Genomic DNA, 16,226 nt, shown 5'->3' with positions numbered 1-16,226 from the left:
AAAGGGCACATATTCTCTCTGATAGGCGGAAGTTAGATCTGAAGTGCACTGGAATAAGACAAATGACACAGGATTCTAGATACTCACAAAAGAGGATGCTCTTAGGAGATAGTCACAAAAGTACAACCTAAGTGCATCCTCATATTTATATAAAATAATACATATACTGAAACAAACTCCAAGGTATATAAACAAAAGACTTTTTCTTTTAGTTTTTGATGGTTCTGCCTTCTTTATGTATGGTGTATTCATGCATAGATCTTTGGGAGGATGTCAGGGAAGGTACAGAACTCTTGGGGAAAACATGAAAAAGTGCAGCAGTGGAGCTCTCTGGACATTCATGAAAGTGTGGAGACACAAAAATGGGACTGGGACACTGGGAGAGAATGAGGGAACAGACTCATGTAATTGTAACCCCTCTGTACATTGCCTCTATAATAACAATAGGGTAAAAAAATTCAATGACAAAGTCTTTAAAAAAAAGTCTTTAAGGTTTTATGGGACAAACTTTTAAGTTTCCAAGTATATACCAGATTGTGCAGGGTATGTCTTTCTGTATTTGACTCCTAATGTATCATCTATCTAGTTTTGTCTATATCACAGATGACAGGATTTGATTGTGTGTGTGTGTGTGTGTGTGTGTGTGTATTTTTTTCTTTTTTTTTTTTTTGTCAGTCATGGGGCTTGAACTCTGGGCCTGGGTACTGTCCCTGAGCCCCTGGGCATGGGTGGTATCCCTAAACTCTTCAGCTCAAAGCTACTACCCTATCCCTGGAGCCACAGCCCCACTTCTAGTTTTCTAGTGATTAATTGGAAGTAAGAGTCTCATGTACTTTAGTGCCTGGGCTGGCTTTGAACCGAGATCCTCAGGTCTCAGCCTCCTGAGTAGCTAGGATTACAGGCATGAGCCACCGTGCCCAGCTTATATTTAAGTATTCTCTTGTGTGTATATATATATACCACATTATTTATTTATTTGTTTGTTTTTGTGGGTCATGGGGCTTGAACTCAGCCTGGATGTTGTCCCTGAACTCTTTAGCTCAAGGCTACCACCCTACCCTTGAGCCAAACCACTTCCAGTTTTCTAGAGGTTAATTGGAGATAAGAGTCTCAGGTACTTTTGTAGCCAGGCTGGCTTTGAACCTTGATCCTTAGATCTCAGCCTCTTGAGTAGTTAGGATTACAGGTGTGAGCCACTATGCCAGGCTTATATACCACATTTTCTTGATCAGCTGTTATTGTATACTTGGGCTAAATGATTCACATCCTACCTCTTTCAGCAGTGCTACTATATATTTCTAAATTGAAGAATATCTGAAGTATTTCAACAAAGTCTTAGCAAACTAAACGTATCTTCAGCAAAAAATAGTCACAGAAAGTCTGTGTTTTAGTTTAAAGGCAGACAAGTTTTCTTTTGAAGTTTTCTAGTTCAGCCTGGTGGTGGTAGCTCTTACTTAAAATTCTAGTTACTCAGGAAACTGAAGATTGTGATTTGAAGCCAGCCTGGGCAGAAAAGGTCATGAGATTATTGTCTTCAATTAACCACCAAAAGGCAGCTGTAGAGCTTTGGACACAAGTAGTAGAGTACCAGCCTGGTTTGAAAAAGCTAAGAGCATGAGTTCCTGAGTTCAAGCCCCAGTGCCAGTACACAAATACAAAATTTCCTACTTTTGTATATACTACATAATATTGAAATCAATGTTATTAAACTGAAATCTTGATTTTTTTGCCATTAATAAAGAGTTATAGTACAGGCTCATGTTTAAGCTTCATAGTATAGTTGATGTTTATGTTTTATAATAATTAAGATACAAATTCAATATACATAAAGTATATATATATTAACTTTTTAAAATCAATTTTTGTCCTAAAAATATTGTAGGTAATAATGAAGGAGATGCCAGAAACAAGCTATTTGTGGTAAATTGTTTTTTTTTTTTCCAGTCCTGGGCTTGAGCTCAGGGCCTGAGCACTGTCCTTGGACTTTCTCAAGGCTAGAGCTCTACCACTTGAGCCTCAGCACCACTTCTGGCTTTTTGCTATGTATGTGGTACCGAGGAATCAAACCCGGTCTTCGTGCATGCTAGGCAAGCACTCTACCACTAGGCCAAACTCCTGGCCCCTTGTGGTAAATTTTTAAATGTCATTTCCTAGGTAAGAATTTAAAATTAAAACTGACATGATGATTCTGATATCTTGACATGGTTCATTTTAAACACCAAGACATTACTTGATAACCTAAAATGTTTGTACCATCATTTATACCACTGATTTCCTTGTAGCTGCATGTACAAAAAATATTTTATAGCATAGTTTGATGAATGTCTCAGTACACGGTTGTGAGAAGGAAAATAATTTCTCTCATCTTTGATGTAATTTTACAGGATTCAAGCCAAAACTCGAGAATTTAGGGAGCGCCAGGCCCGAGAACGTGACTACGCTGAAATCCAAGATTTTCATCGGACATTTGGCTGTGATGATGAGTTGATGTATGGGGGAATGTCTTCCTATGAAGCCTCGCTGGCGCTCAACACCAGACCCCAGAGCCCAAGAGAGGGTCATATGATGGATGCTTTGTATGCCCAAGTAAAGAAGCCTCGGAATTCCAAAGCTTCACCTGCAGACAGGTAGGCTCCAGCAGTGGTTTCCACATTGCTTCTCAAACAACTTTCCCATCATTTTTCACAAGGGAGTAGATTGTTCTTCAGTCTTCAAATCTGCCTGTTATTAATGGTTTTTAAATGTGCCTGCATCCCCAAGTCTTGAGTTACACAAATTGAAGCGTAATGAAAAGAGCAGCAAGACGTTTGGATAGCTTTTCTAATGATTTCAACATATTTCATCTGCTCTTCAAATGGCTTTAGACCTGAGAACCAGCCTTTCCTTAGTTTATAACTCAAATAAAAAGCAAACTTGAAATTATGGCTCTTCTCCGTAAGCAATATTTGCTCTTATTGCTAGGAGAGCCTCTAGCTGGGGTAATTAAATAGATGGAGAATGACATGATTTGTTCCAGTTATGATTTAGCAAGGCCACACTTTTTAGCAGCATAATTTTGTATTATGAAACAATTGCTATATAAGAAGCATCGTATATCCTGCTTACAAATTGCTTGTTCATAATCTCAGGTCTGAATTGTGTTCATCAAAAATAGTACCAGCACATTAGTGACTGCGTTTTCATAGCTATATAAATGTAAGTGGCTATGGCTATATATTTATTGTTTATATACTTAATAATGGCTACATCCCATTAACCTGTATATTTATATAAATGACGATAATATAGCAATTTCAAAATTTAATTGAAACCATCTTAAACAGATCTTTCCCTATCATTTCACTTATATTTGCAAGCACCATAGGGAATTTAGCTCCTGGAGAAAATCATATTCGTTTCCTTTTATATCAAATGTGTATGTGGCATTGTCATAAACAGTGCACTAATCATCTTTCAAAGGTGGCTTGTATATGGGAACCAGACTTGTACATTATAAATAGTTTCACTTAAAAGCAGTGGTTGTCAGGCATCAGTGTACATTGGGACTCTCTTAAAGCTGTGTAAAATATTGATTATTCTTCTAGACTCTTGATCTGTTGATCTATAGTGTGCTGGTAGAGTCGAAAAATGTGCATTTCTTACCTTGCTCTAAGTTTAATGCTGGTACTGTTGGTCCTGCCTGGATGCTTCTAGTTAAGGACTCTACCCAAACAAAAGATGTATCAGATTAATTTCATTTCCCAGGTTTATTTGGTTTGTTACAGTTTTGTAAGCAGTGTATATTTTAGTTACTGACTTATATTTCTAATATAAGTTTATATATATATAACAAGTGAGCAGAAAGGAAACAACCAAGTAGCAGAGGAAGAAGCAGTTCCAAAGCAAAACTCTAGTCAGATTATTGTCCTAGGATTTCCTCTTGTTGTGTTATACACATTATCATAGTATGTCTCTTTGATGTTGACTGTTAGGGGTGATGGAGGTAACTGGACAGCTTGAGGTTTACTTATGCCCTTGTGTTATCATCATCTAGAAGCCTTACATACTTATTAAGGAACAAAGGAAGAAGTCACTGTCTGCGACAGTGACATTTTCTTTAAAAGCTTTTTACTTGCTTTCAGCTGCATTTGTGAAAGCTACTTGTGGAAGATCAGACATTTGAAGGCCCATTGAAAGTTGTGTGGATTTTTCTTTTGTTTTGTTTTGTTTTTCCTGGGAGAAAGAACAGCAGAAACATGGGCCTTGCTTGTTACTAACTTCTAGAGGAACTAAAAAGAAAAATCAGTCAGTGTGTCATTTATTGATTGGTCAGAGCTGTGGTCACAGGGATCTCTTGGCTCCCTGAGACAGAAAATGGTTCCTGAGTACAAGAGTTAATCCTTAAGGGTAATACACCTGCCCTGTGTTCAAATCCAGAAGCTGCCCCCTTACTCCCCCCTCCCCCCAAAAAAAGTTTAAAGCCTAGTCCTCTGTGAATCTCTCCTGGAGATTTTTGATCTTTGATGTTTTCCAAGGGCTTACCCTGCTCAGAACCCTCTCCCTGTCCAGAGTTTCTGCACTCTTCTAAAGTACTCTCCTCTTCCCTTACTAAGAGAGAGCTAGAATTCATCTTTTGGAAAAATAAAACTAAAAAGAGTACAGTAACTTGAGTTTTCTTGCTTCTAAGAGAATAAGTAAACAATGAATTTGTGATAAAAAAAAGAATCTTCTTTCAAAATAAAATTCAAAGCAGGAATTATATGCGCCCCCCCCCACACACACAAGGAAAGGCGTTACAAATGGGAAAAGGAAATTGTTGCCCTTGTCAGATACTTCTTCACCTGTGCGTCTTTGAATTGGGGTGGGGGGAATCCTGTCACTTCTGCTGTCTTTTATTGTTTGAGAAGAAGCTGTTAAAAATTGTTTTTCAGACCTGATTGGTGTTTAAAAAAATTGTTAAATGTCTTACCCTGTAGTATTGCTTTAAATTGCTTTGATTACATGTTTCCTAAACATATATAAAATAAAGTAGAATGAAACTCCTTCTGTTTAGAACCAATCTATAACAACGAAATGAAACATCTTGACAAAGTAAAATACCAACAGAATAACAAGCCATTATGTTCAGAGGAACATTTATTTAATGCGGCTAATACTTTATTGTTAGACTTTATACTGTTGTACAGATCATGAATGTGATAATGACAGGTTCATCTCCATTAGGCCTTCTCCCCAAAGAGCTGTGTGCTAATTCAGTTCACTCCTTGTCTCCAGATTTTGTATTCTTTGGTGTGTTTGTATCTATCTTTGGCCTTACACATTATAAAGATGCATCACTTATACATAAAAAGTGCAACTTGGCTTCTGACACCATTAAGCAGAGCAGTGGAAGTCGCATTTCTTGGTGGTTTCATGCTTGTAAACTTAAATTCACACAATGAAATAACGTACCTGCAGGACAATCTTGAATATTCTTATCAACTTAAAAAAAATCAACCATCCTAATGGAAGCATAAAACTTAAAACCCCTTTCTTGCTTTTGTTATTTTTCAGATAAAACTTCAGAATTTCACTGGGGCTGGCCCTTTCGTAACAATGCTCTTACCTCTGCTTCCCCCATAGCTGGAATTATAGTGTGTGCCACCATCCCCATCCCCTACTTTAATTTTTGAAATTTAGAGATTGTCCACTGACAACTCCTATTTCCATGGACAATCCTGGTATAAAGCAATCTGAGTGTAACATACTAGATCAAGCCTATAGGACCTGCAAACTTGACATTGTTCTTGGCCTATTGTGCACTATATAACTATTTAATTAACTTCATCTTAAAATAAGGTTAATAATGGAATCCATCTCATCAGGCTTTGGGAAGGGTCAACTGTGTTAATTTTTGTGCATGGTCCTTAAGAAGCAAGGACATGGTAGAAGAGTTTTCCTAGAAAAGCAAGCCATACTCACATGGATGCAGAAAACCTGAGCAAGGAAGAACAGAAAAGTGAATACATATTTTGAGTCTTCATTAGTTAACAAATAGAAAAGTGTGAAGATATGTTTCTGCTGATATTAGCTTATTAAATTGTTTGATCTCTGTGTCTTTTCCATAAATCAAGTATCATGAACAGTTTCTCCTGAGGTGAAGCCTCACTGGGGTCAGCATAAAGCATTCCTGTTTGGTCCAACAGTATAAACACTTAAAGAATGTTCTGGAGACTTGTGATACATCATCTGAGAGGGAGTGGAAGGATGGTGGTATAAAACACAGGGTCTCTCACTCAACTTCTATTTCTTCTTGGAGGATTTGGAAGTCTTTTTTTTTATTTTTAATTTTAAAAAATCCTTTTTTTTTTTAAACCAGATGTGTCCCTGAGCTTTTTTGCTCAAGGATAGAGCTCTATTACTTTGATCCACAGCTCTACTTCCTAGTTAATTGAAGAGTCTCACAGACTTTTCTGCCTGGCCTGGCTTCTAACTGCAAACCTCAGATTTTAGTCTGAGTAGCTAGGATTACAGGCATGAGCTACCAGCCTGGTTTGGAGGACTTTGTTGTGCATGAATGTAGAATTCCTGCTGATTCCAAGCTTGCAAGGCTCCAAGGAAGAGGAACACTTAGACTTCTCAAATGTCATCTACAGTTTGCTCCTGATGTGGGGCTGGCAAGCACAAATCCTCCTTCTAAGACCTGTAACAGTGGATAGTGGTATGTGGATCTGGAATGTTCACAAAGTCTTGGTTTCTAGCCCATGGTTCTATTGAGAAATGGTAGAACTTTAAAGGCTGGTTTGAAACCTCCAAAACTAAGCATCATACTAAACTTCTCCTTATAAACTGATAATTGACTCTTTACTATTTATGATATTAATGCAAAACTAACACAGGCTGAATTCAGAAACCGATTTTTCAAGTTGAGGCTGTATAAAAAGAACCTAGAAAGTGTGTTTTTTCCTAGACAGTCCTAAAGTACCCTCCTTAATATCCTGACCTATATTATCAATCAGTAGAAATGGCTAATTATAGTGTAAATGGTCTATCCAAACTGGAAAACCAGGGTGTGTGTGTGTGTGTGTGTGTGTGTGTGTGTGTGTGTGTGCAGGTAATGGAATTGAATTCAAGGGATAAGTACTGTTCCTTAGTTTTATCACTTGGGGCTGGCACTCTACCATCTTACCAACAGCTCCACTTCTGGTTAATTGAAGACAAGAATCTTATGAACCTTCTTGGTCAGACTGGCTTTTTTTTTTTTTTTGGCCAGTCCTGAGCTTGAGCTCAGGGCCTGAGCACTGTCCTTGGACTTTCTCAAGGCTAGAGCTCTACCACTTGAGCCTCAGCACCACTTCTGGCTTTTTTCTATGTATGTGGTACCAAGAAATCGAACCCGGGTCTTCGTGCATGCTAGGCAAGAACTTTAACCACTAGGCCAAACTCCCAGCCCTCAGACTGGCTTTGAACCACAATCTTCAGATCTTAACCTCCTGATTAGCTAGGTATTTTAGTGAGAACTCTTACATTAGTGAAAAGAAAGAGCGAAAAGTGGAAACTCATTAAATGAATCATTTTATCAACATCTTCTTGATGTGCGTTGTGAAATCACCTGTGACTTACTTTAGAGCTCTATTCTGGCATTCCTGATGTAGACATTATACTTTTTAAAAATGCATATCATGTTACCCCTAAACATCAATACCAAAAAGTTTCTTTCATGTAAATTATGCAGTTCCAACTTAGAAAATTCAGAGTGCTTTGAATTCTAACAAAAGCATGAAGAAATCTTGACCAATATTTTTTTTTTACTTGAGGACACCATACAATTTGTATTTTTATGTCCAGACACCAGAAGCTATACTTAAAAACTCCCCAGAAAGACAGCTCTAATGGACGTTTGCTGTCACCATGTAATGATTTACCACCCTGAGTGTATTGTCCTCAAATATAATTGAAATAAAATAGGAACTGTGCTGCTATAAACCTAAATAGCAGGAAAATAGTAGGCTGGTCTCCCCATGCTTGCCGAGGGCACCTTAATGGAAGCATAAATACCATAATCAGATGCTTTTTGCATGCGTTTTGCCACTAAAGAGAAAATGTCGATTTTTAAAAGAAAAGACCTTTGTGAACTTGTTTTTTCCCCATTAGAAATGGAATCCAGCGGTGCCAAAACGAAGTCTGACAAACAGAACAAAACTAATTTTCTTAGATACAGGCAGTTATTAAACATGTGCTCTTTTTAAAGTGTCGGGTCATAAAACCAAGTTCCATTTGCTATTCAAAAAGTCAAATGGCATTTTTACTTCCATTTCCTTAATATTATTTATCTCAGCTTTTCTTCAAATATGAGAGCGTAGTTGTAGAAGGTAGCAGATCTCACTGGCGTGTGAGTCTTGCAGGTTGGTGACACTGTTAATTTGTGTCATCTGTCCATGTCCTTGCCATTGGTTCATTTCTGGTGTGGCTGGACCAAACATCTCACCCTCATTGCCTGCTTTCCAATTCCTCTCAGCTCCAGATCTGTAGCTTGTCTCACCTGCAGGGGAGCACTTCACACCTGCCAAGCCCGACAGTCCCTTCCCCTCCAGCTAACCAGCTCTGGAGCAGCCCGAATATCCTCACCATTTCCTTGAAGTTGCCCATGCCATCACTCTCTTGTGGCCAGTTTCTGTCTCTTAGCTGGCAACTTCACAGGGCCTGTAAACCTGTTAAGTCTGTCATGCTGTACTAAACAATAAATTACTTTATGTCATCCGATTACTTGGTAGGGGGTGCAGTACTAAGGTTTGAACTTGATGTCTGAGTACTGTCCCTGAGCTTTTCTTGCCCAAGGCTGGCACTCTACCACTTGCACCAGAGCTCTGCTTTCAGCTTTTTGGTGGTGGCTATTTGGAGATAAGAGTCTCATGGACCTTTCCTGTCCGGGCTAGTTTCTCCAACCATGATCTTCAGATCTCAGCCTTTTGAGTAAACTAGGATTACAGGACTGAGCCACCATTGCCAAACTTCTTCCATCTGTCTGAATTTTACCCCAAGTTTTTCTCCTCCTTTCTAGCCTAGACTTTATGTTTTCCTGGTACCGAGGCTCATATTTTGCTCGGCTTGCTTGTTCTGGACTGGTGCTCTACCTCTTGAACCAGTCTAGTTGTTGGTTGTTTAATTAGAGATGGAATCTATTGGACTTTTCTGCCCAGGTAAGGATTGAACTAGGGTCTTCCATGTCTCAGCTTCTGAGTAGCTAGGATGTTAGGTGGAAGCCATTGCTGCACAGCTGATGCACATTTCTTAATAGATTAATGTAGATTTGATTCTATTTCTGTGTGTCACTTTGCCTCCTTTGGGGTACTAGGAATGTTTCTCAAAGATGTGCACAAAGCATGGCACCTCACAGGGCAAGATGGAGCTTCAGGTCTTAACATGAGGAGATTCTAGAATCCATTACAAGAATGTACAGTGGACGAGGGAAATGGGAAAGACAGGAAGGTGTTACGCTGCTTGGAAGACGAAGGAAGGAGCCATGTGTTGATGATGCAGGTGGCTTCTGGAAGCTGGAATAGACAAAGAAACAGAGTCGCCAGAGCCTTTGGAAGGGTGCAGCCAACACTAACACTGAAAATGGTGACAGTGTAGGTTGTCTCTGTGGTTAGGCTGTCATAGCACCCCTGTGTATCAGCAATGCTTTCCAATCTTCCTCACTCCCTGGCCATCTGAAACTCTGCCCTTTGAGTTCTTGTGTTGCTGCTTTCTTGTGCTTCCTTCTTCCTTTCTGTCTATCCTGTCTCTTCAGCTAACTTTCTCCTTAAACTTTTGATTCCCTCCAACATAGCCTGGGACCACTGCTGTGCCCCTCTACTCTTGTTGGTTGTGGTTTTGTTTATTGAAGGCACTGTGTTATCTGTCTTTTCTGGGCTCTTCAGCATGCTCAGCTGGAAACACATCTGCTTTCTGTGTCTCTCAGACACCCAGACTCAACCTTTCTAAAGCCAAATTCTTATCTGGGCAGGGTGGCATGTGCTTGTAATCCATTTACATAGGAGGCCATGCTCACGAGGGTGAGGCCATCCTAGTTAAAGGCCATCCAATCTCTCCCCATCTGGAATGGCCTATGTAAAATGAAATAGGCTTTTCAATGTCCATTCTTAACAATGATTCAGTGGCTGGCTCATCATCTCCAGGAGGAGTCCATCTCTGGCTCCTCCTACTTGGCTAAGAGTCAGTCTAGAAGTGCAACTCCAGTTTCATCAAATACATGTGTGAATGGAAGGGCTTTTTTATTTGGCGTTACAGGCTCTGCAAGTGTTCAGTGTTGGTGGGGCAAAGCAAGCCATCACCATTCATTAAGATGTTCTAATATAGTTAGAGAGGCGGCAATTAAATTCAAGGCTGAGGTGACATAAACAATAGAGCAAATGAAATCTTCAAGTAATGAAGCTATAAATAAGGTCACAGCTAATTTTAAAGACTTCTTGTTTAATTCTTTTTGCTGATTAACATTGCTCGAAACCACAATTTGTTTGTAGAAGTAATGTGTAATGGGGTTTGTTTATTTATATCTTTATTTTAGCCGTGGGGAAAGTTTAAATATTCGGTGGAAATATGAGGCTAAACTAAATCTATTTTAGACTTTGGTAGTTATCAGGCTATTAAGCCTCCAGCAGAGGCATTTGGTTTGGGTTTTAGTATTTTTTTTCTCTGCACAAAAGCCCTGAACTTTTGGGTCTCTGATGATGAGCTAACTGTGCTGATATGGCCAAAATGTCTGTGTGCCACTAGATAATTTTGTCAATATTCCCATTTTGCATGAAGTTTTGGCCCAATAGCATGCTTGTGTGCTCTCTCTCTCTCTCTTTTTCTCTCTCTCTCTTTATGAAATTGCCCACTTGTACTGTACCTTCCACAGTCCAAACCCATAGCTTTCAGTGTCAATCTTATTAGTATTTAGTGATCTTCAGTTGGGATGATTTTCTTTTTTTTCCCCTGCATAACAATGGACTATCAATCCACTATTAATATAAATTCATGAGGATTTGTGGAGCCCTGTTGTGAGCTGCATTTTCAACTTCTTGGAAGACTTTTTTTTCTAGCTTTGAATCCACAATCCATTTTTAAATTAACTTCCCAGATGTCTAGAGCTTTTCCCCTGGGCAACCTAATTCCTCAGTGTGGATAACTATTTGATTATTTTCTTTTTTTTTTTCTTTCATTTTTTTCCTCATTGATAGGTGTTATATAACTGAAGGAAAAGTGCTACTTGATTTTAAAACATGTAGTTTGTCTGTTTGTTTTCCCATTGAGAACACGGTTGAGCTGCCTCTTTTGTTCTGGTGTATATATGGAAATGTGAAAAATTATGAAGTCTTGAGATTATCACAGAATAGGAAATAACTAGATCATTCATTCATGTGTTCTGTAGATATGTGGTATTTATTCAAGAAAGAATTTGGCATTGCATAAAATGAACTTAAATGGTAAAACTACATTAATGCACTCCTGCATAGAAGAATGTACATTTCTATACAATAAATATTTCTAAATTGAATTTTCCCTATTAAGTTTCCTCTATTTTCATTATTCTTTTTATGCCTTAGTTTATCAGGAGTTACATGTTATTATTGAGTGTTTCAGAATGCAGTGAGTTTTTTTTTTTAAGTATCTATTCCCCAAACAATAGATATTACCTAGATAATTCATGTCGGTGGGAAGATGGATCTTTGAATATAACTGTTAATAACCATAATATGAGTTGTTTATAACTGTAAATAAGAGTTAAATAAATGGGCCAGAACCTCAAGCCAGCCTCTCTATTACATTTGACTTAACTGGAGGTTTTGCTTACGTTGTCTAGAGAGCTGCCTCTTCTAGCCCAGGTTTAGGGGAAGGGGGCTTTGTGAGGGTTGGAAGCAGGCAGACTTTGGGACAAACCAAAGAGCACAAGGCCATATAGCCCAACACAAAGCAAAAGTTGCAAACTGTGCAAATGAAATGATCAATGCTAAGTTCACGCTATAGAGGATTTCCAGGATATATATGAATTATGAATTCAGATCAAACCATGTTTTAGTTCTTGGACAGTTATAATTCTGAAGCAAGAGGAATTGGAGCTGGTTTTGCCACCTCCACAAAAACTTTCCAACAGTAAGTAAAACACACAGAGATTAGCTGGGTACTGGTGGCTCACACCTGTAATCTTAGCTACTCAGGAGACTGAGATCATAGGATCGAGGTTCAAAGCCAGCCCAGGCACCAAAGTCCATGAGACTCTTATCTCCAATTAATTACTACAGAGCCAGAAGTGGTGCTGTGGGTCAAGTGTTAGCACTAGCTTTGAGCTAATGAACTCAGGGACAGCAGTCAGGCCCAGATTTCAAGGCACACAAACACACACGGTAAACAAACTGATTCTTTTTTCTTTTAATTCCACTACCAGTGTTTGAACTCAGGACCTCATATTTGCTAGCTTGCTTGCTCATTAGTATTCTATTAGTCTATTAGTCTTCCATCCATGTAATGTACTTTAATCAGATTTGCATCTCTGCTAGTCTCTTACTTCCTTTCCTATTAAAATTTTTTTAGTGTTTCATTATTCCATTTTCATAAATATGCATAAAGTGCTTCAACCATATTCATTCCTCCTTTTTATGCCCTCTCTTTTCATACTTTCATTGCTACCCATTCCCAAATAGTATCTGTTTCACATTTCCAGCATGTAGATATATATATATATATATATATATATATATATATATATATATATATATATATATATATATTGCCAGTCTTGGGACTTGAACTCAGGGCCTAGTAAATAGTAAACACTTTGCTGTGAAAGTTCCCTAGTACTTCCTGCCTCAACAGCTGTTGCTGGAACTGCTACTCTGGCTTTTTTTCTGAGTGGCCTCACTCTTCGAAAAGAGCTATGAACTGCCACGTTCTCCATGAGAAATATCACTTTCTCAAGAAAACTCACCCAGAACAAACTTAGCTGCCTCTGAGGAGACCAGCTTTGTCTCCACAGTGGAATGATTGGGCTGCAGAAGCCTTGCCATCTAGTAAGTTGAGAACTGGAGTCCTTTGATGGCAAGAAATGCAAATCAGAATTGTAGCTCTGCTCTCCTTCTTTTTAGACAATCCCTCTCTACTGAGCTCTACTGAGCTCTTTTGCTCAAGGTTAGCACTCTACGACTTAGAGCTATACCTCTACTTCTGGCATTATTAGTAGTTAATGGGAAATAAGAGTCTCAGAACTTTCCTACCTGGACTGACTTTGAACCACGATCTTTAGCTTTCAGCCTCTTGAGAAGCCAGGATTATAGGCATGAGCTTCCAGGGTTAAGTTGTCTCTGGTATCTCTATTCTTAAATTCTTTAGATATTCAGAAGGCAAAAGATTTACTTCTTCCCTTGGTTTTCCCTGTGTCTAATACACAATGGTTCTAGACTTGGGTTTCACATCTTTCATGTATAAGAGCTATTTTGGAGTTTCTCAGCTATTTATTCTGAACTACAATTGATGTCTCTACCTTCTGTATCAGTGCTAAAATGAGCATTGTTGGGGACATTTAATTAATTTCTGTAATTAGGAATGCAATTAATTAATGCAAATCAATCTGCGCTAATTTGGTGTAGTATGTAACTTGTATTCCAGAAGATTAATTTCTAAAACAGGAGACTAAGGCAAATAAGGGTTCTGATATTAGCGGACACCAGAGACCAATTTAGGTCTGTGTTCTGGGTTCAGATTCTCCTACAGCTAGTGATATTTATGATGCATTCCTCTTGAAAATGTGGGGTGCTTGATAGGCCATTTAAAAATAGTTCTGTGATATATTTAAATAAAAACTGCCATATAATTGCTTAATATCAACATATAACCTGTGTTCATTATATGATAATTAATTAAGCTCTGAATGTTAAAAAGATACATAGTACTCTTACTGATGATCTCTTTATGGTAAACAGGAAACACCTAAAGGAGTTTTTTTCAACTTGTAGCTTGAAAATGACACATACATTTAACAAGAAATTTTCCGGTGTGACTGGTACCCTTGCTTGCGTTCACCTACCTCCAAGCTTTATAAACGAAGCCTCATTAGACCCAAGGCTAGCTAAATGCCCATCAAGGAATAAATGAATGCGTTTGAGTTGTTTTAATTAGCTAGGTGTGATTTAAAGGTTGCTGAAATCAAAAAGGCTTATTCATTTTTCATCAATAATCACTTACCTTAATATTTCATTAGAACCTGCTGATTTGCAGACCTCCTTCTGGGCTTTGATTCATTATGACTGTGCAAGTAATTCCACTTTTCCTTTTTCATTCTGTGTTATGCTCCTTTCATCTCTGAGACACTGTTAAGATGTTTCCAACATTCACTGGGTTGCTAATTGCTCCAGCTTTTTTTTTTTAATAACTGTACTTAAAGCTAAGGGTTCTAGGCTGTGGAAAGTTTCCTCCCTCCCCCACCCTCTTACACACACACACACACACACACACACACACACACACACTATTACCATTTGAATGGTTAATAATGATGTGTAAATTTTGTTTTATCCAGTCTGGGAATTAAGAGAGTTAAGGTTGCTTTGTCATGTGTAAACAATAAATAGCTGGAACATTCTCAGACCATGGTCATCAGTGGGAGAACAAAGCCGCTGTGTGTGGTATACCCTAGGATCTGAGATTACTGTCAGTGCATGTACCTTATTTTCAAAATACAAACCCATGCCCAAACTAAGTACACAGCATGTCTGCTTGCCACCTGGGAAGGCCACAACACATAGCCAAGCTGTGTCACAGTGACCTTCTCAAGCCTCCATTCCTGCTTTTGTTCTGTATCTACACAGGTAGGAACCAGGCCTGGCTTTGTATGCAGGTTCTGCCATTGCCACTAACTTGGCCATTCAGGAGGTTATTCGACCTCTTTAAAGCCTTGTTATAATCATCTGTATCTTCTGTTTCTTGTCCTGTTGTCAGACCACATGCCAGCTGTGTCCTGATTTTTATATTCAGAAAATGCATTCTTTATAACCATGCCTCATGACCCATGCTAGAAACCAGTGGGGCTGAAAGAGGAATGCAGATACAATTTCTGATGGCAATACTCTTCCAGTCTTTTGCGAGAGCAACAGACGGACTTAAATAACACAACCGGTTTTATTGACCATGCTGTTTATTTTAATAGCTAGGCCAGAATGGTTTGATTGACTTTTTAAAAATCTGGTATATTTTTTACCATATGGACAGGGCCATATCTGGGAGTTCCAAGCTAATAAGCCTTCTTTTCTCTGCCAGTGAACCATGAAAGTTGTTAACAAAATGTTTTATCTTGAACTGATCCATTTCCCAGGCTCTTGGTAATGTGAACACCCATCTTATGGGATCAAGTACAGATTAGCATTCATCATTCATTAGAAATGTACTGCTTCGAAGAACTGTAAGCAACAGCCACGTAAAATGATCTAGAAAGGAGTATAGGGTGTGCTAGATTTTTAGATGTCTAAAAGTGTGGAAACTACTTAAAATCAATTCATTGAAGGAACATGGCCCAGGATCTGCCTATTTTTCTCAATGTGCAGTAATATGCGAAAGAATGTGAAAACCAGGAGTTTGGTAATATTTGTAGTATAGTAATATTTTCTAAAATTGGAAAGCACTTCATGCATTTCTCATTTTTGTAGAGTTCAGTGCACAAATTATACTGTTAGAATTCTATTAATTCCTGTGATTAAAATGAAATAATGGAAGTTATCTTTCCTTCTGGTCAGTTCTTTTAAAAGTTTTCTTTATTATCTCAATCAACACATAGTAATCATACATGCTTATATGGGACAATATGGTACTTTGATATATGTATGTAATTTGTAATGATCAAATCTGAGTAGATAGCATATCCATTAGCTCAAAAATGTATCCTTTCTCTGTGGTTACGAATATTTAGCACCTTCTGTCAAGTTTTTTTGTATTCATTGCCCTTCAAGCCTCCTTGGTACAGGTGTTTGTAGCTTTTATTTCTTTCTTCTTTGTTTTTGTTTCTTTTTCATATCCTGCTTTTGTCTGTTTTCTGCTGTCAATAGCACAATACCAAAGACGGGAGTTATTTAAAATAAGAAGAGCTTGATTTGGGCTTATAGTTCTGGGGGCCCAGGGTCCATGGTTATACTGGTAGTGGCCTTTGGGATGGCAAAACCTCAAGACAGTACAGAACAAGAGACAGGGAGCTGCTTTGTGAACCTCTGTGTCTCTTAGTCCTTCCTTGTCTTCTG

General features: G+C 38.4%; 1 protein-coding gene across 8 annotated transcripts in view; it reads left to right on the top strand.

Moving 5' to 3' along the window:
- Nucleotides 1-16,226, top strand: part of Pard3 (par-3 family cell polarity regulator) — a 575,898-nt gene that overhangs the window by 437,414 nt on the left and 122,258 nt on the right. For all 8 annotated transcript variants that reach the window (XM_090319128.1, XM_090319127.1, XM_090319126.1 and 5 more), the window contains one exon: nucleotides 2,385-2,627. In XM_090319128.1, the coding sequence (XP_090175254.1) occupies nucleotides 2,385-2,627 (243 nt within the window). The remainder of the gene's footprint in view (nucleotides 1-2,384; nucleotides 2,628-16,226) is intronic.

Source organism: Megascapheus bottae, chromosome 26 (assembly GCF_031878675.1).
Source record: "Megascapheus bottae isolate mThoBot1 chromosome 26, mThoBot2.hap1, whole genome shotgun sequence".
NCBI lineage: Eukaryota > Metazoa > Chordata > Mammalia > Rodentia > Geomyidae > Megascapheus > Megascapheus bottae.
This window is presented reverse-complemented; position numbering and strand designations above follow the sequence as displayed.